Source organism: Nerophis lumbriciformis, linkage group LG01, assembly GCF_033978685.3.
Source record: "Nerophis lumbriciformis linkage group LG01, RoL_Nlum_v2.1, whole genome shotgun sequence".
NCBI classification, from domain to species: Eukaryota; Metazoa; Chordata; class Actinopteri; order Syngnathiformes; family Syngnathidae; genus Nerophis; species Nerophis lumbriciformis.
The window spans coordinates 76006533-76028389 of NC_084548.2; the positions used below are offsets into that span (position 1 = coordinate 76006533).

At 39.4% G+C, this 21857-nt stretch overlaps 2 protein-coding genes across 2 annotated transcripts in view; both read right to left on the bottom strand.

Moving 5' to 3' along the window:
- Window positions 1-312: 312 nt before the first annotated feature.
- On the bottom strand, window positions 313-20308 carry ptk6b (PTK6 protein tyrosine kinase 6b). Its single transcript, XM_061926022.1, has 9 exons — window positions 20166-20308; window positions 16748-17130; window positions 11420-11538; window positions 11171-11334; window positions 10948-11107; window positions 6388-6549; window positions 6082-6263; window positions 5871-6024; window positions 313-881 (listed from the first exon to the last, which is right to left on the bottom strand). Exons 2-9 carry the CDS (start codon window positions 17098-17100, stop codon window positions 700-702), a joined length of 1476 nt encoding a protein of 491 aa, XP_061782006.1. The 5' UTR covers window positions 17101-17130; window positions 20166-20308; the 3' UTR covers window positions 313-699.
- Window positions 19455-21857, bottom strand: part of srms (src-related kinase lacking C-terminal regulatory tyrosine and N-terminal myristylation sites) — a 29666-nt gene continuing 27263 nt past the window's right edge. The window contains exon 8 of the mRNA XM_061926021.1: window positions 19455-20359. Within this exon, the coding sequence (XP_061782005.1) occupies window positions 20160-20359 (200 nt within the window). The 3' untranslated portion in view covers window positions 19455-20159. The remainder of the gene's footprint in view (window positions 20360-21857) is intronic.

Sequence of the window (21857 nt, forward strand, 5' to 3'; positions counted from 1 at the left end):
CATCCAATTTGTACCGCTTGTCCCTCTCGGGGGTTGCCGGAGCCTATCCCAGCTGGACTCGGGGGAAGGGATGTGGTTTGAGAATCTAGAAGATTCTGTTCCAGCCCACTGAAGGTGTCACGTAAACTCTTCTTTAGTGTCACTATCAAAAAGTACATAAAAGTCATGGGGTCAAAGTGCGTAGTGAACATACATGAGTGTATATTTAGACATTGGAGTGTGTGTGTGTGTGAGAGAAGGTCACGCCTGCCATCAATAAGTGTGTGCGTAGTCTCAAAGTTTAGCATTAAAACGTGAACAAAAACAATGCGGTTTTACAGGTGTTGACCTTCTGCAACTTTATTGGCAGGTGTGGAATGTCAACACGCTAACTAAGTCGTTTGTCATGTCGAAGGAACGCCCAGTCAGCTCCTCCCATCAAGTCACTGTGTGCTCACCTTAAATGTGTTTGCAAGGAGGCCACACCACACCACACCAACAGTTCCATGCAGAGATGATGTATGCGTGTTTACATATTATCTCCTTTTTCTTGTTGCTAAAATATATGAAGTTTTTGTTCCAACATTGAAATCCTGTCAGTGAGGATCTGTGCCTCCCCCAAGTGGCTGAAAGGGAGTACTGCAGGCAGATTGTCAACATGGTTAAAAAGGACAAGGGTGAGTTTGTGACACTCTGCCGCCCCCCTGTGGCGGTGTTGTGCTACGACTCCATCTCATAAATGGCGTCCAGTTGAAGCCTGAGCTCCTTGAAGGCAGGCCTCTCTGCAGGCTCGGCGCTCCAACATTGCTGCATCATTTGGGAGATGAATTTTGGACAGTCAGGCGGCGACGTCATCCTGTAGCCTTTGGTGACCTCCTCTTCCGCCTCCTTCCCGGTCATACCTGCCAACAAGGACCACCAGGTTTGAAATAAAACGCATGTTATAATTAAAGGACAACTTTTTTTTTTGACCCCAATACATATTTTCACCTTTTAATAATTATCGTTTATATTTTTTTTACATTTCAAAATATTTTTATTATTATTTTCATATGTGTATTTAAATAATTATTGCTATAATTAAGGATGTTCTCACTCATTCATGTCTTTGTATTCTCAGGAGAATATAATTACAGCTATGATGATTATTGTATTTAATTATACTTTTTGTCAATTTAAAAAAAAAAAATTGTATTCATTTAGAAATATTTGTATTTGGGGGAAAAAATTATACTATGGTTAAAATGATGATAATTACTATATTTAAGCATATTTATTTAAAAGTAAAACATATTTGTAAAATGTATTATTATTATTACTATTATTTCCAATAATTCAAATATTTTAAAATAGCACTTTAATTTATTTTGCTAGAATTATGGTTGTCATAATTGATATGTTGAAATATTTTGTAAGAAAAAAAGGAATATTCTTTTATTTGTTCTGATTTGTACAAAAAATATTTGTTGATATTATGATTACAATTATGCATATTATATTTTCACATATTTTAAGGTTAACAATATTTGTAATATTCTTTTAAATATTTCCAAAACGTTTAATACATGTAATTAAAAAAAAAAAAAAAAGATATAGTTATGGTTATCATAATAAAAATGTTTGGATATTTTTGAAAGAAAAGTGTATTATATTTGTATTAATTTGTACAAAAATATTTGTCTGTTATTTTTCATTTTTTTCCGAATATAACTATGGTTATCATAATTAACATTATAAAATATTTAGAAAGAACATTTATGAATTTTGAAATGTTTGTATCAATTTGTACAAAAATATTTGTCGATGTCATGATTCATATTTGTTTTAACATTAACAATATTCATGAAATGATCCCAATAAATTAGAAAATTATTTGAATATTCTTTGAAAAAAAAGTGGTGTGTTTTATTATAATTATGGTTCTAACAATTAATATAAATACACTTTTTATTTCAAAATATGAGTGATAATTTGTAACATTTTAAGTTAAATCAAAAATAGTTTGTAGTGCTATTATAATTACAAATTCCATTTTAATCACTGTTGTCATATTTATATAGGACAACTTTTTTTTTTGACTCCAATACATATTTTCACCTTTTAATAATTATCATTTCAAAATATTTGTATGATTATTTTCATATGTGTATTTAAATAATGATTGCTATAATTAAGGATGTTCTCACTCATTCATGTCTTTGTATTCTCAGGAGAATATAATTACAGCTATGATGATTATTTATTATATTTAATTATATTTTTGTCAATTTAGAAAAAAATAATTGTATTCATTTGGAAATATTTGTATTTGGGGGAAAATGATACTATGGTTAAAATTATGATAATTACTATATTTAAGCATATTTATTTAAAAGTAAAACATATTTGTAAAATTTATTATTATTATTACTATTATTTCCAATAATACAAATATTTTAAAATAGCACTTTAATTTGTTTTGCTAGAATTATGGTTACCATAATTAATATGTTGAAATATTTTGTAAGAAAAAAAGGAATATTCTTTTATTTGTTCTGATTTGTACAAAAAATATTTGTTGATATTATGATTACAATTATGCATATTATATTTTCACATATTTTAAGGTTAACAATATTTGTAATATTTTTAAATATTTCCAAAACGTTTGATACATGTAATAAAAAAAAAGAAAAAGATTTGAATACTTTTGAAAGAAAAGTGTATTATATTTGTATTAATTTGTACAAAAATACTTGTCTGTTATTTTTCATTTTTTTCGAATATAACTATGGTTATCATAATTAATATCATACAAATATTTAGAAAGAACATTTATGAATTTTGAAATGTTTGTATCAATTTGTACAAAAATATTTGTCGATGTCATGATTACAATATTGAATATTATAGCTACACATATTTATTCTAACATTAACAATATTCATTGAAATTATCCCAATAAATTAGAAAATTATTTGAATATTCTTTGAAAAAAAAGTGGTGTGTTTTATTATAATTATGGTTATAACAATTAATATAAATACACTTTTTATTTCAAAATATGAGTGATAATTTGTAACATTTTAAGTTAAATCAAAAATAGTTTGTGTTGCTATTATAATTACAAATTCCATTTTAATCACTATTGTCATATTTATATATGGTTATTTAAAAAAAAATCAACATACTGTATGTGTATTCAATTTTTAAATGTTTTATATTTTATGTAATTATTTATCATGTTTGGACTATTATTATTCTAATAAATGAATACATATAAGTAATTTTAACATTGTCACATATTTGAATTAACTAAGAAAAATGGAATAAAAGCAAATCTTATTACTATTATGACTAAAATTAAATGATGATTCATATGATTATGTTATTCACATATCTTTTGAAAAATGTCTAAATATGTGTATACATTCTAAAATACTTGTAATGATAAAACATTTTTAAGTAGTTTTAATTTGATTATCATCATTAGCTTTCATGGCTGAAAAGACCAAAATGAAAACAGACAAGATAGTTATTATCAAGCATTCATTTTAGATATGGTTATTTAAAATATGTGTATTTATTTTTTTCATGTTTAATATTTTATGTAATTATTGATCATGTTTGGACTATTATTATCATTCTAATAAATACATATCATAACAATAATTTTAAAATTGTCACATATTATATAAATCTTATTACTATGACTAAGATTAAATGATGATTCATGGTTGTTGTATTTACTAAGATACTGTAAATATACAGTATCTTTTGAAAAATGTCTAAATATGTGTATACATTCTAAAATACTTGTAATGATAAAACATTTTTAACTAGTTTTCAATATACAGGTAAAAGCCAGTAAATTAGAATATTTTGAAAAACTTGATTTATTTCAGTAATTGCATTCAAAAGGTGTAACTTGTACATTATATTTATTCATTGCACACAGACTGATGCATTCAAATGTTTATTTCATTTAATTTTGATGATTTGAAGTGGCAACAAATGAAAATCCAAAATTCCGTGTGTCACAAAATTAGAATATTACTTAAGGCTAATACAAAAAAGGGATTTTTAGGCCAACTGAAAAGTATGAAAATGAAAAATATGAGCATGTACAATACTCAATACTTGGTTGGAGCTCCTTTTGCCTCAATTACTGCGTTAATGCGGCGTGGCATGGAGTCGATGAGTTTCTGGCACTGCTCAGGTGTTATGAGAGCCCAGGTTGCTCTGATAGTGGCCTTCAACTCTTCTGCGTTTTTGGGTCTGGCATTCTGCATCTTCCTTTTCACAATACCCCACAGATTTTCTATGGGGCTAAGGTCAGGGGAGTTGGCGGGCCAATTTAGAAGAGAAATACCATGGTCCGTAAACCAGGCACGGGTAGATTTTGCGCTGTGTGCAGGCGCCAAGTCCTGTTGGAACTTGAAATCTCCATCTCCATAGAGCAGGTCAGCAGCAGGAAGCATGAAGTGCTCTAAAACTTGCTGGTAGACGGCTGCGTTGACCCTGGATCTCAGGAAACAGAGTGGACCGACACCAGCAGATGACATGGCACCCCAAACCATCACTGATGGTGGAAACTTTACACTAGACTTCAGGCAACGTGGATCCTGTGCCTCTCCTGTCTTCCTCCAGACTCTGGGACCTCGATTTCCAAAGGAAATGCAAAATTTGCATGGTTGGGTGATGGTTTGGGGTGCCATGTCATCTGCTGGTGTCGGTCCACTCTGTTTCCTGAGATCCAGGGTCAACGCAGCCGTCTACCAGCAAGTTTTAGAGCACTTCATGCTTCCTGCTGCTGACCTGCTCTATGGAGATGGAGATTTCAAGTTCCAACAGGACTTGGCGCCTGCACACAGCGCAAAATCTACCCGTGCCTGGTTTACGGACCATGGTATTTCTGTTCTAAATTGGCCCGCCAACTCCCCTGACCTTAGCCCCATAGAAAATCTGTGGGGTATTGTGAAAAGGAAGATGCAGAATGCCAGACCCAAAAACGCAGAAGAGTTGAAGGCCACTATCAGAGCAACCTGGGCTCTCATAACACCTGAGCAGTGCCAGAAACTCATCGACTCCATGCCATGCCGCATTAACGCAGTAATTGAGGCAAAAGGAGCTCCAACCAAGTATTGAGTATTGTACATGCTCATATTTTTCATTTTCATACTTTTCAGTTGGCCAACATTTCTAAAAATCCCTTTTTTGTATTAGCCTTAAGTAATATTCTAATTTTGTGACACACGGAATTTTGGATTTTCATTTGTTGCCACTTCAAATCATCAAAATTAAATGAAATAAACATTTGAATGCATCAGTCTGTGTGCAATGAATAAATATAATGTACAAGTTACACCTTTTGAATGCAATTACTGAAATAAATCAAGTTTTTCAAAATATTCTAATTTACTGGCTTTTACCTGTATTATCATCGTTAGCTTTCATGGCTGAAAAGACCAAAATGAAAACAATAATTTTTTTATTAAGCATTCATTTTAGATATGGTTATTTAAAATATGTGTATTTATTTTATGTAATTATTGATCATGTTTGGACTATTATTATCATTCTAATAAATAAATACATTTATTTCCAATCATAAAAAATAATTTTAAAATGGTCACAAATCTTATTACTATTATGACTAATATTAAATGATGATTCATGGCTGTGGTATTTACTAAGATACTGTAAATATACAGTATCTTAAGAAAAATGTCTAAGTATGTGTATACATTTTAAAATTCTTGGAATGATTTAAGCATGTATTTTATGATTATTATTAGCTTTCATGGCTGAAAAGACACAAGTGACAACAGACAAGCTCCTCCTACTGGAAAGAAAACCAGCGAACAAGCAAGGAAAAAGGAAAAAAGGAGCCAAGAAGAAGTAAGTCTGACCAGGATAGGGGACTCCTCCGTAGGTGACCAGCTCATAGAGCAGGACACCAAAGGACCAAACGTCGGACTTGATGGTGAAGAGTTTGCTGCTGATGGCCTCAGGTGCGCTCCACTTGTAGGGGATGGCCTTCTGGTAGGCCAGGTAGATGGGCTCCTGCAACAACACGCTCACGTCACCTCGGGCGGACCCAGCAAGCAGACGGGCGCCCACCTTGATGACTTGGGTCAGGCCAAAGTCGGCCACCTTGCAGATGTAGTTTTCTCCCACCAGAACGTTCCGGGCCGCCAAGTCTCTGTGGACCATTTCCAGCTCCTCCAGGTAGGCCATGCCTTCAGCCACCTGGGCCGCCATGTCCACCAGGGACATGTTGTCCAGCTGCTTGCCCTCAGGACCTGCACGTCAAAGCCAAAGACAAAAATCCGCGACTGGTTATCTGGTTCTGTCCTTTCCACGTGCGGACAGAGGAAGTGCAGCTCCACGCCAGCCAATCGCAGCGCAGGAAGGCGGGCGTCTTACTTCTGAGGAGGTCCTGCAGACTTCCTTTCTCCATCAGCTCGGTGACGATGTAGTACGGCGTGGAGGCGGTGCAGATGGCGAACAGCGAGATGAGGTGGCGATGGCGAAGACGTTTCAGGATCTGGACCTCCCGCTGGAACTCGGAGTGGTTGACTTCGGTATCTGGGGAGGAGACGTGAGCTTTGACAACTGCCGAGTCAGCATTATTTGCACTGACGTCAACAACGTTCACACCAACCCATGCAGCCGTATTTTCCGCACTATTAGCCGCACCTAAAAACCACAAATGTACTCAAAAGCTGACAGTGCGGCTTTTAACCCGGTGCGCTTTATATATGGATTAATATTAAGATTCATTTTCATAAAGTTTCGGTCTCGCAACTACGGTAAACAGCCGCCATCTTTTTTCCCGGTAGAACAGGAAGCGCTTCTTCTTCTACGCAAGCAACCGCCAAGGTAAGCACCCGCCCCCATAGAACAGGAAGCGCTTCTTCTTCTACTGTAAGCAACCACCCGCCCGCGTAGAAGAAGAAAAAGCGCGCGGATATCACCGTACGTTTCATTTCCTTTGTGTGTTTACATCTGTAAAGACCACAAAATGGCTCCTACTAAGCGACAGGGATCCGGTTCATGAAAAGACGCAATCTCTCCATCCGCACACGGATTACTATTTCACAGCAACTGCCTAAAGACTTTCAAGAAAAGCTGGCTACTTTCCGTGCATATTGTAAAAACAAGATAGCTGAAAAAAAAGATCCGGCCAGAGAACATTATCAACATGGACGAGGTTCCACTGACTTTTGATATTCCTGTGAACCGCACTGTGGATACAACGGGAGCACGTACGGTGAATATTCGCACCACAGGGAATGAGAAGTCGTCCTTCACTGTGGTTCTAGCTTGCCATGCTAATGGCCAGAAACTTCCACCCATGGTGATATTCAAAAGGAAGACCTTGCCAAAAGAGACCTTTCCAGCCAGCGTCATCATAAAAGCTAACTCGAAGGGATGGATGGATGAAGAAAAGATGAGCGAGTGGTTAAGGTAAGTTTACGCGAAGAGGCCGGGTGGCTTTTTTCACGCAGCTCCGTCCATGTTGATATACGACTCCATGCGCGCCCACATCACGCTGGTTTTTAATATATTATTAAAGTTTGACTGACCTATCTGACTGTTTTTTTGACATTCCTTTAGCGCAGTTAGATGCGGCTTATAACCCAGGGCGCCTTATGGTGCGGAAAATACGGTACTGCCATCTTGTGGACACAAAGCACGCCCTTTTGGTTGCCTGGCAACAGTACTGTAGCAACATCGGCAGTTCATTTGCCATGAGAGACGTGACGGGCGCGAACGAGTCGGGTCTTTTGAACAGCTCTTTCAAGTGAACAATAAGAACTGATGGGCAGTTTGAGAGTCGTCCTTCATGATGCCTCCCAGAATCACATCAACAATCAAAAGCTCTATTTTTTGGAGGTGGTCCAGAAGGTTCTATTCGTGTGAACGCTGTCAAGCGCACGCGCAGATAGTTAACTTGGGGGTTAATAAGCATCTGAAACTATTCGTGTGAACGCTGTCATGCGCACGCGCAGATAGTTAACTTGGGGGGTTAATGAGCACCTGAAACTATTCGTGTGAACGCTGTCATGCGCACGCGCAGATAGTTAACTTGGGGGGTTAATGAGCACCTGAAACTATTCGTGTGAACGCTGTCGTGCGCACGCGCAGATAGTTAACTCGGGGGGTTAATAAGCCCCTGAAACTATTCGTGTGAACGCTGTCATGCGCACGCGCAGATAGTTAACTTGGGGGGTTAATGAGCACCTGAAACTAGAAGAGCCTTTCAAACGCTGCATTGGGAATTAGAAAAAAGGTTTTAGCAAGCTGCAAAAGAAAAGGAATGCACAAAAGTGGAAGGAAACGTAACATTGGGACGCACTTCCACTTTATTCGTCGCCATGGAGACCAGGATTAGTCATTTAGAAGTAGCTAAAACACGGCATGTGTCAAAGCAGCTCTTCCTGAGGGTGTTTCAGTGTTATAACTTCACCTTTATCTTGACTTTTTACACCAAAATGCGTCCATTCTCCCTTTTCTGTCTACACACTGTCTGCTTGTAAGTACTCTGTGTGTGTGCGCTGCCCAACATGCTCCTCTGCTGGTCGTGAAGTGAAGTGAATTATATTTATATAGCGCTTTTCTCTAGTGACTCAAAGCGCTTTACATAGTGCAGGGGTCGGCAACCCGCGGCTCTAGAGCCGCATGCGGCTCTTTAGCGCCGCCCTAGTGGCTCTCTGGAGCTTTTTTAAAAATGTATGAAAAATGGCAAAATATGAGGGGGGGAAAAAAATAATTTTTTGTTTTAATATGGTTTCTGTAGGAGGCCAAACATGACACAAGCCTCCCTAATTGTTATAAATCACACTGTTTATATTAAACATGCTTCGCTGATTCGAGTATTTGGCGAGCGCCGTTTTGTCCTACTAATTTTGGCGGTCCTTGAACTCACCGTAGTTTGTTTACATGTATAACTTTCTAGGACGTGTTTTATGCCACTTCTTTTTCTGTCTCATTTTGTCCACCAAACTTTTAACGTTGTGCATGAAAGGTGAGTTTTGTTTATGTTATTGACTTGCGTGGAGTGCTAATCAGACATATTTGGTCACTGCAAGCTAATCGATGCTAACATGCTATTTAGGTACATATTGCATCATTATGCCTCATTTGTAGCTATATTTGAGGTCATTTAGTTTCCTTTAAGTCCTCTTAATTCAATTTATATCTCATGACACACTATCTGTATGTAATATGGCTTTTAATTTTTTGCGGCTCCAGACAGATTTGTTTTTGTATTTTTGGTCCAATATGGCTCTTTCAACATTTTGGGTTGCCGACCCCTGACATAGTGAAACCCAATATCTAAGTTACATTTAAAACCAGCAATGTCACCACGTGACGATGCGCCGCCATGCATACTTGCCAACCATCCCGATTTTCCCCGGGAGACTCCCGAATTTCAGTGCCCCTCCCGAAAATCTCCCGGGGCAACCATTCTCCCACGATTAAATGTTACTAGGAAAAAATAAGCCTCAAAATATTGCAACTTTCTGAGAATTCAGCAGAGGTGGGTAGTAACGCGCTACATTTACTCCGTTACATCTACTTGAGTAACTTTTGGGATAAATTGTACTTCTAAGAGTAGTTTTAATGCAACATACTTTTACTTGAGTATATTTACAGAGAAGAAACGCTACTTTTACTCCGCTACTTTTATCTACATTCAGCTCGCTACTCGCTACTAATTTTTATCAATTTGTTAATGCACGCTTTGTTTGTTTTGGTCTGTCAGACAGACCTTCATAGTGCCTGCGTTTCAACAAATACAGTCACTGGTGACGTTCACTCCGTTCCACCAATCAGATGCAGTCACTGGTGACGTTGGACCAATCAAACAGAGCCAGGCGGTCACATGACCTGACTTAAACAAGTTGAAAAACTTATTGGGGTGTTACCATTTAGTGGTCAATTGTACGGAATATGTACTGTACTGTGCAATCTACTAATAAAAGTTCCAATCAATCAATCAAAAGTGTGAAGGAAAAAAGATCCTTTTTTTATTTCAACCGTACATCCCCGTCAAAAGCCTAAAGACTGACTGCACAGTTCCTGTCTTCACAATAAAAGTGCCGCTCCATCGCGCCTGCGCTTTCAAAATAAGAGTCTCCGAAAGCCAGCGCAAACAAGCTAGCAAGCTACGGAGTTTGCCGCCAATGTATTTCTTGTAAAGTGTATAAAAACGAATATGGAAGCTGGACAAATAAGATACCAAAAACCAACCACTTTCATGTGGTATTAGACAGAAAGGAGGAACTTTTTTTCTCCTCCATTTGAAAACGTGGACGTTATCATCACTACTGTCTGATTACAATCAATGCAAGTCATCAGAATCAGGTAATACACCAACTTATATTCTTGTCTTCATGAAAGAAAGGAATCTATATGTGTTAAACATGCATGTATATTCATTAAAACACCTTTAACATGTAAACAAAAACGGCAAAATAAATAAATATAAATTATATACTGTATATATCAATGCATGTATATATATATATATGTGTGTATATATATATATATATATATACGTGTGTGTGTGTGTATATATATATACATTATGTATATGTATATATATGTGTGTGTGTGTGTGTATATATATATGTATGTGTGTGTGTATATATATATATATATATATATATATATATATATATATATATATGATGTGTGTGTGTATGTTACTCATCAGTTACTCAGTACTTGAGTAGTTTTTCACAACATACTTTTTACTTTTACTCAAGTAAATATTTGGGTGACTACTCCTTACTTTTACTTGAGTAATACATCTCTAAAGTAACAGTACTCTTACATGAGCACAATTTCTGGCTACTCTACCCACCTCTGGAATTCAGGCACTTAAGGCCTCAGCAACGGCAAAGAAAAGTCCTGCAGGGCGTGGTTAACGACAGAGAAGAATATTTGGCAGGAAAGTAGAAGTTGCCCACCGACCGTTCTTGATGATCTTGATGGCCACGCGAATACGAGACTTCCAGCATCCTCGATAAACGTCGGAGAAGTAGCCGCTTCCCAACTTGTCCTCCAAGGTGAACTCGTCCTTGGGAAGCTCCCACACGTCATCTGGGAAGTGGACTTCTTCCACTTTCTCTTTCTGAGGGACAAGGCATCAATGAGTGGGAGGAGTCACGTCAGCGTGTGTGGGCGTGTCTCCTACCCGCCTGCAGGGCTGGCCCAGCGTGTCCAGGTTGCTCAGGCGGTTGTTGCAGTAGTGAGCCACCAGGTGGCTCAGCGAGCTGAAGCGATTGGCGCGGTCCAGGTCGAACTGACCGTCCGGCGTTTGGAGGATCTTAAAGTGCTTCACTCGACAGCTGGACCGCACTGTGGACGCACCAAGCAAAGCCTCACTACAATTCCCGTGGCCACACACACAAGCCCAAAACGAGGAACGGCGACGCGGTCCTGCCTGAGAGGACGTAGTCCTCGTGGTTCTCGCTGGAGCGCACCAGGAACGCTCCCTCCTCGTTTTCTGGTGCCATGAGGTGACTTTGGGCTTCTGTGCGGTTCATGGTGCCAAAGTTCCACCTGACAGACACAAAATGTTACTTTGTAGTGGCCCCACACAGTAGAGATTCACCAACAATAAATTAAAAAAAAGTCCTGCAAACAAGAACTAAGTAGTGTACAAAAGCCAAAAGCAGTGAAGTTGTCACGTAAATAAAAAGAGAATACAACAAATCCTTTTCACACTGAGAAACTTTCTTCTTTTTCGCAAATAATCATGAACTTAGAATTTAATGGCAGCAAAAAAAGGCATTTTACCAGTGTGTTACATGGCCTTTCCTTTTAACAACACTCAGTAAAGGTTTGGGAACTGAGGAGACACATTTTTGAAGTGGAATTCTTTCCTCATTCTTGCTTGATGTACAGCTTAAGTTGTTCAACAGTCTCCCTTCTCATATTTTATTTTCGATGTCTGGACTACAGGCAGGCCAGTCTAGTACCTGCACTCTTTTACTATGAAGCCACGCTGTTGTAACACATGGCTTGGCATTGTCTTGCTGAAATAAGCAGGGGCGTCCATGATAACAACATATGTTGTATGTACCTTTCAGCATGAATGGTGCCTTCACAGATGTGTAAGTTACCCATGTCTTGGCCACTAATACACCCCCATACCATCACACATGCTGCCTTTTACACTTTCACCCTAGAACAGTCCCCATGCTTCTTTTCCTCTTTGCTCCACAGTTTCCAAAAACAATTTGAAATGTGGACTCGTCAGACCACAGAACACTTTTCCACTTTGCATCAGTCCATCTTAGATGAGCGTTTCTGGGTGTTGTTGATGAATGGCTTTGGCTTTGCATAGTAGAGTTTTAACTTGCACTTACAGATGTAGCGACCAACTGTATTTACTGACAGTGGTTTTCTGAAGTGTTCCTGAGCCCATGTGGTGATATCCTTTACACACTGATGTGGCTTTTTGATGCAGTAGCACCTGAGGGATCCAAGGTGCGTAATATCATGGCTTACGTGCAGTGATTTTTCCAGATTCTCTGAACCTTTTGATGATATTACGGAGCGTAGATGGTGAAATCCCTAAATTCCTTGTTGAGAAATGTTGTTCTTAAACAATTTGCTCAGGCATTTGTTGACAAAGTGGTGACCCTCGCCCCGTCCTTGTTTGTGAACGACTGAGCATTTCACGGAAGCTGCTTTTTATACCCAAACATGGCACCCACCTGTTCCCAATTAGCCTGTTCACCTGTGGGATGTTCCAAATAAGTCTTTGATGAGCATTCCTCAACTTTCTCACTCTTTTTTGCCACTTGTGCCAGCTTTTTTGAAACATGTTGCAGGCATCAAATTCCACATGAGCTAATATTTGCAAAAAAAATTCCAGTGTGAACATGAAATATCTTGTCTTTGCAGTCTATTCAATTGAATATAAGTTGAAAAGTATTTGTTGTATTCTCTTTTTATTTACCATTTCACTGCTTTTGGGCTTTGTATATACCTATACTGGCTCACCTGCACTGGCTTCCTGTGCACTTAAGATGCAACTTTAAGGTTTTACTACTTAGTAGAGATGCGCGGTTTGCGGGCACAACCGCGGAGTCTGCGGATTATCATCCGCGGATCGGGCGGATGAAATGAAAAAAAATAAGATTTTATCCTCGCGCGGGTCGGGTCGGGCGGATTAATTAGATTTTTTTTTTTTTAATTTTTTTTTTTTTTGCGGGTGGCAGTTAAAGCAATTGGTAAATATATATACATAGTTAAATGTTGTTACCCACATACGAAAAACGAGCAGGCACCTGCAGCATATGCCACAACAGAAGAAAAAAAAAAAAAGAGATGGACACTTTTACGGAGCGGAGAAGGCCCCCGACGCCTCGCCGGGGTCCGGGACCGAGGCCCCTTCCCCCGAGAGGGCCCCACCGGGAGCCGTAGCTGAGGCGATCCGCGAGAAGGGCCCGACGCACGTCCAGGGTCACCACCGCGCCGACACCCCGCCTCGTCCGCCTTCGCCGCGGCCGGCGTCACGCGCAGCAGGTAAGCAGCTTACCTGCCCGCCACCCCCGTGGCCGGGGGCTCGTAACAGGGGTCACTCCGCGCGCTCCGCCCGCGCAGCTTACCTGCCCGCCACCCCTGTAGCCGGGGGCACGTAACAGGGGTCACTCCGCGCGCAGTGCGCTCACGAAAGGGGTGGGGCTCACCCTGGTTGATATAGAGAGCAGGACGGTGGCCATGGAAGTCGGAACCCGCTAAGGAGTGTGTAACAACCCACCTGCCGAATCAACTAGCCCTGAAAATGGATGGCGCTGGAGCGTGGGCCCATACCCGGCCGTCGCCGGCAGCGAGACGCGCTTGGAGGTGCGCTCAACGCGGCTCCCATATGATTGCGCACAGGTGTGCGTCTGGGTCGTGACAGCGTGGCACGCGAAAGTCTGTGCTGCATTGGATCAGTCTCCTTTCTTTAACAGGCAAAAGCTTTATAACCTCACCATACCTGCCAACTTTTGAAATCAGAAAAACCTAGTAGCCAGGGTCCAAGGGCCGCAGGCCCCGGTAGGTCCAGGACAAAGTCCTGGTGGAGGGTTCAGGGCTTCGCCCCCCGACGCAAAATGATTATTAGCATTCAGACAGGTTAAAATGTTGCTAAAACCATCACTTTTCTATCAGTCACAGTGACTTTTCAAAACAAAAATATTACAGCAAAAATCATATGGGTTGATTGACATGTTTATTCTGTAAGCTAACTTCAATAGTTTGAAATTATTTTGACAGTTAATGCCAGTTATCCTGTCAACCTTTCACAAGACTTCAATTTGTTCATTGAAAGTATAAACACTTTTTACAGTAAACAAATGGTAAAACAGTACTAAACAATTCCATTTAAAAAAAAATTGGTGTCATTATTAACTTTCTGTCCAAGCTTGTATAATCTACTGCCTTGTTCAATTGTAAAAAATATTCTGTGCCTAAAATTCACATTTCTATCACAATTATCATACTGTAAACATGGTAAGCTAACTTCATTAAAATTAATAGTCCTGTCAATAGCATGGAATTACAATTCAAATGTAGTTTTTTGTAAGCCTTTCAAAACGTAATGCGTTTTCTGGCGATTTTGTGAGAAATGACGAAACTTGTCCTGACAGCTGCATCTCTGGGGGGTGTGACATTTGGCAAAAAGTCCTTGTTGGGTTTGCAGTTTTACCATCAATGCATCAGCCTCCCTTGCGCGCGCTTCATCAGACAGATTCCGCTATTTTTCCTGGTGCTTCGTGGTGTAGTGGCGATTGAAATGATATTCTTTAAACACAGCAACCTGTGTACCACAAATTAAGCACACGGCTTTACCTTTCATTTCTGTAAAGAAATACTTGGCAGTCCATGTCTTGTTGGAAACACGCCATTCCTCATCAACTTTTCTCTTTTTAGCGTCTCGGGGGTAACCGTGCATCACTTGTCGCTGTGCACTAAGGCTGAAACGACGCGTCGACGTAGTCAACGTCATCGGTTACGTAAATACGTCGACGCCGTTTTTGTGCGTCGGCGCGTCGCATATTTACGTCACACTACTGTCATGGCGGAGCGCAAAGCAGACGATGCGAGCGAGGGGAAAAAAACACGCCAAAAGTCGTCAAAAGTGTCGGAGTATTTCAATAAACGGCCTAATAATGTTGTTGTATGCACACTGTGTCGAGCGGAAATGGCCTATCATAGCAGCACAACGGCTATGAACGAACATTTGAAAAGAAAACCCCCGACAGCGTTCTTGCCATCACCATCAACAAGTCAATCGTCCGCGTGCGTATACGTTGTCATTATTACACAAAAACATGAATGTGTCATTTGTATCTGCGTTGTAAATTCATAAACTAAAGCACCGTTTGCTCTGAGAGGCGCGTTTGGCGTGCCTGTTCAGTGTTTACAAAGACGCGCTCCTCTTTAACGCTGTGGAGAGGCGGCGGCGAGCGAGCGAGCGGCGAGGCGGGGCGCGCCGGGAGCGACGCCGCAAGAGACAGGGGACGACGAGCGAGCGAGGAAGAGGAGCTGAAAAGCGAGGAAAGAAAGAGAAAAGAGTTGGAAGAGAAAAGACTTTGTGTAAAATGAAAAGATTGTAAACCTGGCAAAGCCGTCTGGCGTTCAGTCTGTCGGTCCTGAAAGAACCCCACGGCACAAGACGTGTCACAAACGCTAACGTTAATTAGTTGTGCAAATACCTTTTACAACATTAACAGTTACATATACTATGTACAAACCAACAATTAACTTTCACTTTAATCATACTATCATTGTTGTGTTATTAAGCAAAATAAGCAATACTTTTATTGAAATGTTTACACTGTACACTTTTTTGTATTGGATGTTTAGCTTTATTTTTGCACATTTTAGCAAATAAGCAATACTTTTACTTTTGTTGAAATGTTTACACTTGTTACAGAATATTTCCGTTTTGCACTTTTTTGTATTGGATGTTTATCTTTATTTTTGCACATTTTAAAGCAAAATAAGCAATACTTTTACTTTTGAAATGCTTATACTATTCCAGAATATTAAGATTTGCACTGGATGTTTACTTTTATATTTGCACATTAAAAAGCAAATAAGCTACTTTTAATTTTGTTAAATGTTAAAAGTTTTAAATGTTTACATTGTTACAGAATATTTTGTCATGTTGTTGTCAATGTTGACTGAGTGGCCATACTTTTTTTTTTTGTAAATAAAAGTCATGCCTTTTGAAAAAACTGGCCTACATTTATTTTTTCCTCTTCATTTTAAATAAAAAAAATATTCGGTAAAAGGAAAAATAATCTATAGATTAATCGAAAAAATAATCTATAGATTAACCGATTAATCGAAAAAAATAATCTATAGATTAATCGATGGGGAAAAAAATCGTTAGCTGCAGCCCTACTGTGCACCTTCACTTACAGGTTACACACGGACATACGCCCATAAATAACACTTTTCAAAATAAAAGCAGCACAGTTGTATTGCACGAACGACAGGTGTTTTTTTTAATTTTATTTTGTAATTTGTGATTGCTGCTGTTCACATTCACTCACAATCACACACGAGCATACGTCCACACGGAAGTAATACAAATAACGCTTTTTTCAAAACAAAAGCAGCACCGTTGTATTGCACACTCGACATAGATACTTTTTTAAAATTATTTTGTAATTTATGATTGGCCTCACGCGGGCCGCAGAATGCCCAGGTCTGGTGTAAAGACTAATGTAGTTTATTTCCTGCATGTGTCAGTGTAAAGACTCACAGTTCATCCTCCTGCTCGTCTTCCTTCTTCTCCAGGTAGTTGCTGGGCACCAGGCCCGTGTCCAGGACGCCGCCCGCCGGGTCCATCTTGTCCACCGTCCACCAGTCGTCGCTGAGGTTGTGGACCTTGAACAGGTCTCCCTTCCGGAAGGTCAGCTCCTTGTCGTTCCTGCCCTGGAAGTCCCACACGGCCGTGAAGGTGCCGCCATCCTGGTCCTCGGCCGCGGAACTCTGAGGCGGCGACTCCGGGGACTGTTGCTGCTGTCCCACCTCCTCCGCCTGGGGGGGAGACTTCTGGTCCCTGTGGACTTTAGTCCACAGCGCGGGACAGACCCTGCGAAGACACTCAGCCATGATGGCCGCCTGGATTCCACCTCACCGCACCTGTTGAACAAGGAGTGACGCAGGAATGTCGGGAATGTCGCTCAGGGACCTCCCCGTACCGCCCTCGGCGGTCAGCTTTTCAAAATAAAAGCTGCCAGGCGTGGCTCTTACAGTATGATGTAACATAAAACACTCAGAGGAGAAGAGTCCACGTCATTCAGGAAGTAGCCTAATTCATTTCACAACAAAAGCAGCTGAAATCTGATATGCGTCACTAACTTTAAGCAGGAATCATTCCACTAACTTAATACAGCGCAAGCTAAAAAGCACACAACTGTTGAGTAGCGGAACCCAAAATACAAGTGTGATGATAACCATAGAACAGGAAACGCAACTTACTGCAATACAGTCCATTGCTACAGTTATTAACCCTTCACCCGCTCTTTAGATGTGACATTTCAAAATAAAAGACATCGCTATTTAAGCCAGTTAATAATTGTTCCCTTAAAACGGAACGCTGTCTAATTTGCTCTGTTAGAATAATTGTTTCTAAATCATCACAAAAACTTTGTATTACATTGTGTTCCTGACAAGAAGACAAAAGGTTGTCTTTTGAAACCTACCAAGAGTAAGGCTCGTAAAACTCCACTGTGTAGAAGGGGGGGGGAGCAAGATGGTGTTCCTGTGTTTTCTCATGTATGGTAATCAACAGAAGGATGTTGTTCTGGCTCAAGGACTTCAAAAGCGGAGAAAACCAAGTATCTGCCCAATTTCCAGACGAACTCTTTTTGAAGTATTTTACGAACTCTTTTTGAACTATTTTATGGAACTCTTTTTCCTCATCTGCGTCTGGGCATAGGTCAAGAGAGTTGACATACAGCAAAAAAGGACTCCATGAGCTTTCAAATGCTTGAACCGAGCCCTTTAGCGAAAACCTAAGTTTTTCCAGTTTTAGATTGTAGAGAACCTCTCTAGTCCGACGGCCGTGTGATGGGGGGGCGAGCCAGCTTCCAATTAAACAAGATCCAATCGCCTGGCCAGCAGGGTCGTAAAAGCAACAGCGCGTTTTAGTGGTACCGGGCACATGTTATCGGGGGCATACGCCAAAAATGGCTGATAATGGGCTTTTCCAATTGTGTCAAAAATGTCCTCCCAAAAGGAACATAGTTTAGAGCAGGACCAGAACACATGGACATGATCAGCCGGAGATTGTTTGCATCTATTGCAGGTATTGCTAACAGTGGGGTAGATTTTGGATAGTTTTGAATTAGTGTAGTGAATTTTATGGTTATGGAACTCTTTTTGAACTATTTTACGACCTCTCCTTTTGAACTGTTCGGTAACCAAAGGCAACGCTGTTTACGACCCACTTCCCTTTGGAAGCAGCAGTGGGCAGGTGGTGGGAGAAAGTCAAATAAAGAAGGAGGAGTGCAATCTTTCGCCAGAGCGTGGGTGACACTGTAAGACAGGGCCGGCCCGTGGCATAGGCCATATAGGCAAATGCTAGGGGCGCCGTCCATCAGGGGGCGCCACGCAAGTGCCACAAATGTTGGAGAGAAGAAAAAAAAAAAAGAGAAAAAAAGGTGGTACTATTATTTCTAAATACAAAAAATAATCCCACGTTAATTAAAATGCAAAGTAAAGCCTATTTAATAGAAATATTATTTGTTACAACATCCCCCCCCCCCCCCGCACGGTGCGCCCCCTCCCTTCCCGTATCATGACTCTTTTTGGACGTCACCACATCAAAAAATCAACACAAGATGTCAAAACGGCCAAAACTGTCAGGTGCCCAGGGAAGAAAAAAAGAGAAAAGAAGAGGAGGAGAAACGAGAAAAGACAGAGGTAGCAAGTAGGTAACGTTAGCCTACATGAAATTATTTGTCTGTTACAGAATGTGATAGTAACCTGGCTTTTTAGCATTAAGCTAATGTTACATGAGTCGGCAATTGCTAATCAATAAATAGCTAGTTCTGTTTTAACGTCGGGTTAATATTGTGGAGGGGGCTAAATTGTTATGGAAAATAATAATGTAACGTTAGGTAATTACAGTACTCCCACCTACATTCCTCTGGGACATTTGTATTAGATATTTTAAGCAGGTGTTTTTTGTTTACATTGTTATTGCCTTCTGGTTAGCTAATGTTTGCCCTGCAGGTAATAGTCACTTTTCCACCCCTTTATATATTAGGTATAGTTGTAAGTAAAAAAAAAAAGGTCAAAGACAAAGCTATTCGGTTTCTTGTGAGTATATACACTTCACTGCCGATGATCTTGCCTAGGGCGCCAGATTGGTTGTAAGAGGTTACAGGTCGACACGTTTTCTCCTCAATATTGAGTCCAAATTGAATTCTGCCTCTGTTTGATTCTTTGCCTCTTGTCTTGTTTAATAGATATCATCAGTGTTTGAACCTGACATGCTCCAAGGAGCTTTTTACCGTAACACTTGTTTTGAAAGGCCAGGCTCAGCACCGAAAAAGTAAACATGCACTTCCTACTTTGAAGTAGGTAAAAAAAAACAAGACTTTATTGTTTTCTCCTCACTCAGGTCCGTGCCCGGTAAATTGTGACTTTAGTTTTGACGTGTGCGATGTAAACATGGCGTCCTCTGCTCGAGGCTGCTGGAAGACGTTTGTTTTGTTCTTTTCCTTATAAAAGAAGGATTAAATATAATACTTTGTGCTAAGCTAACAGCGTTTAGCCACACTAGCAGGCTTGGTCGTGAACATGCTAATATGTTGATGCTAGCACGCGTCAAAACATTTAAAGGGTTGACGGTTATGTAAAAAAAAAAACCAATGGAGGCCTTTGGGAGCGCAGCATTTAGAGCGACGTTCACCAGTGGTGGCCAAGATGTTTAATGATAGCAAGCTAAGCTAATGTGGCTAAACGCCTGGCGGTAATCAGCACCTCATTATTGCACATAGCGCCTCCTTGTGGAGTGTAGTCGCACATGACATGGAGTCATTACATGTCATTAAGACAAAGAGTCATCAGGTGGGAGCGGTCGACACACCTTGCTCAGGTCAAATAAGGAAGTCATTTCCGTCTCGCTGCTTTGCAGAGCGTCTTTTCCACACATCTTGACCTCATACCTCCACGGTCTTGTAATAAATGTGCGTGTAGATGGAGTCCATCTGGCTGTGCAGCGCGTGGAAGGACGGCCTCCTGGCCGGGTCGGCCTCCCAGCAGTCCTTCATGATGCGGTAGATGTTGTGGGGACACCTGCTGGGACACGCCAGGCGGGCGCCAGAAGACAGCAGGTCCAGCACCTGCTGGTTGCTTTTGCCTGGGGAACACCAAAAAGAGGTTTTAGGTCAGGAACATGAATCGCTGCAAGGGTCACAGAGGCATGACAAATATACTAGAACAAAAAAAAGTCTCATATTCATGAGAATTTTAAAAAATATTTTAGAAAAATGTACATGTTGTAAAATTAAGATTAAAAAAAGTCCTCAACTCTCTTGACCTATGCCCAGACGCAGATGAGGAATAATCTCCCTTTTATTTATTAGTATTATTTTATTTTATTTTTTATTTTATTATATATTATTATTATTATTATTAATTTTTATTTTATTTTATTATTATTATTATATATATATATTTTTTTTATATATATCTGTCTGTCTCTGGCCTCGTATGTGTGTGTGTGTGTGTGTGTGAGAATGTGTCTGTCTTTGTCGTCTTACTTGTTACATAATTGTGCCATTTGTCCCTCGTTAGTGGGACCTGAGTGGGGTGGGAGGGTGGGTGGGTGGTTTGGGTTTTAAGGGAAAGGGTGTGAATCATTTACTGACTTTAAAATTGTACTGTTTTGACTTGCACTTTTTTCTGTCTATTTGAAAATGCCAATAAAAAAAAGTTGAAAAAAAAAAAAAAAAAAAAGTCCTACATTTTTTAGATTTTATTTTTTATTTTTTAAGAATAAAATCCTAATTGTACAATAATTCGATTACTTTAAAAAAAAAAAACTTTTTTTATTTTATTTAAAAAATGCAGTATGAGAATTTTCTTCAAATATTTTTTTGTTTTGAATCTTACAAGAATAAAGGTGTAAAATAAAATAAAAAGACAATACTATTTCTGAAACAAAGCCATTTGTTTTTGAGAACAAGGAATCTTTCAAGAACAATATAACATTTATTTTACTTTTTTGAGGGGAAAAATATTCATTTCTTTTTGAGAAAAATATTTAGTGATTCATCTTTCAGAAATACCAGATGAATACAAATAATATAAAACATTGTGTACTTTTTATGCTCTAATTTTTAAGACAACAAAGTTCTATTTCAGGAATAAGATTATAAAATTACTGTACAAAATACATTTTTTAACAAGAATATACTGAAAAAATGACCCCCAAAAATGTAATTATTCTGAAAAAATGTGTTTTATTTATTCATGTAAAAAGTCCTCATCGGACAAGAATAAATGTAAAGAACATTTTAAACATGTAAAAAAAAAAAAAAATCAATTTTTTCTTTTTTAGAAAGACACGTTTTTATTGGCAACACTAAATGGTCCCTAGTGTGTGAATGTTGTCTGTCTATCTGTGTTGGCCCTGCGATGAGATGGCGACTTGTCCAGGATGTACCCCGCCTTCCGCCCAAATGCAGCTGAGATAGGCTCCAGCGACCCCCCGCGACCCCAAAAGGGAATAAGCGGTAGAAAATGGATGGATGGATGGAATCTTTCAAGAAAAATATAACATTTATTTTACTTTTTTGAGGGGAAAATATTCATTTCTTTTTGAGAAAAATATTTAGTGATTCATCTTTCAGAAA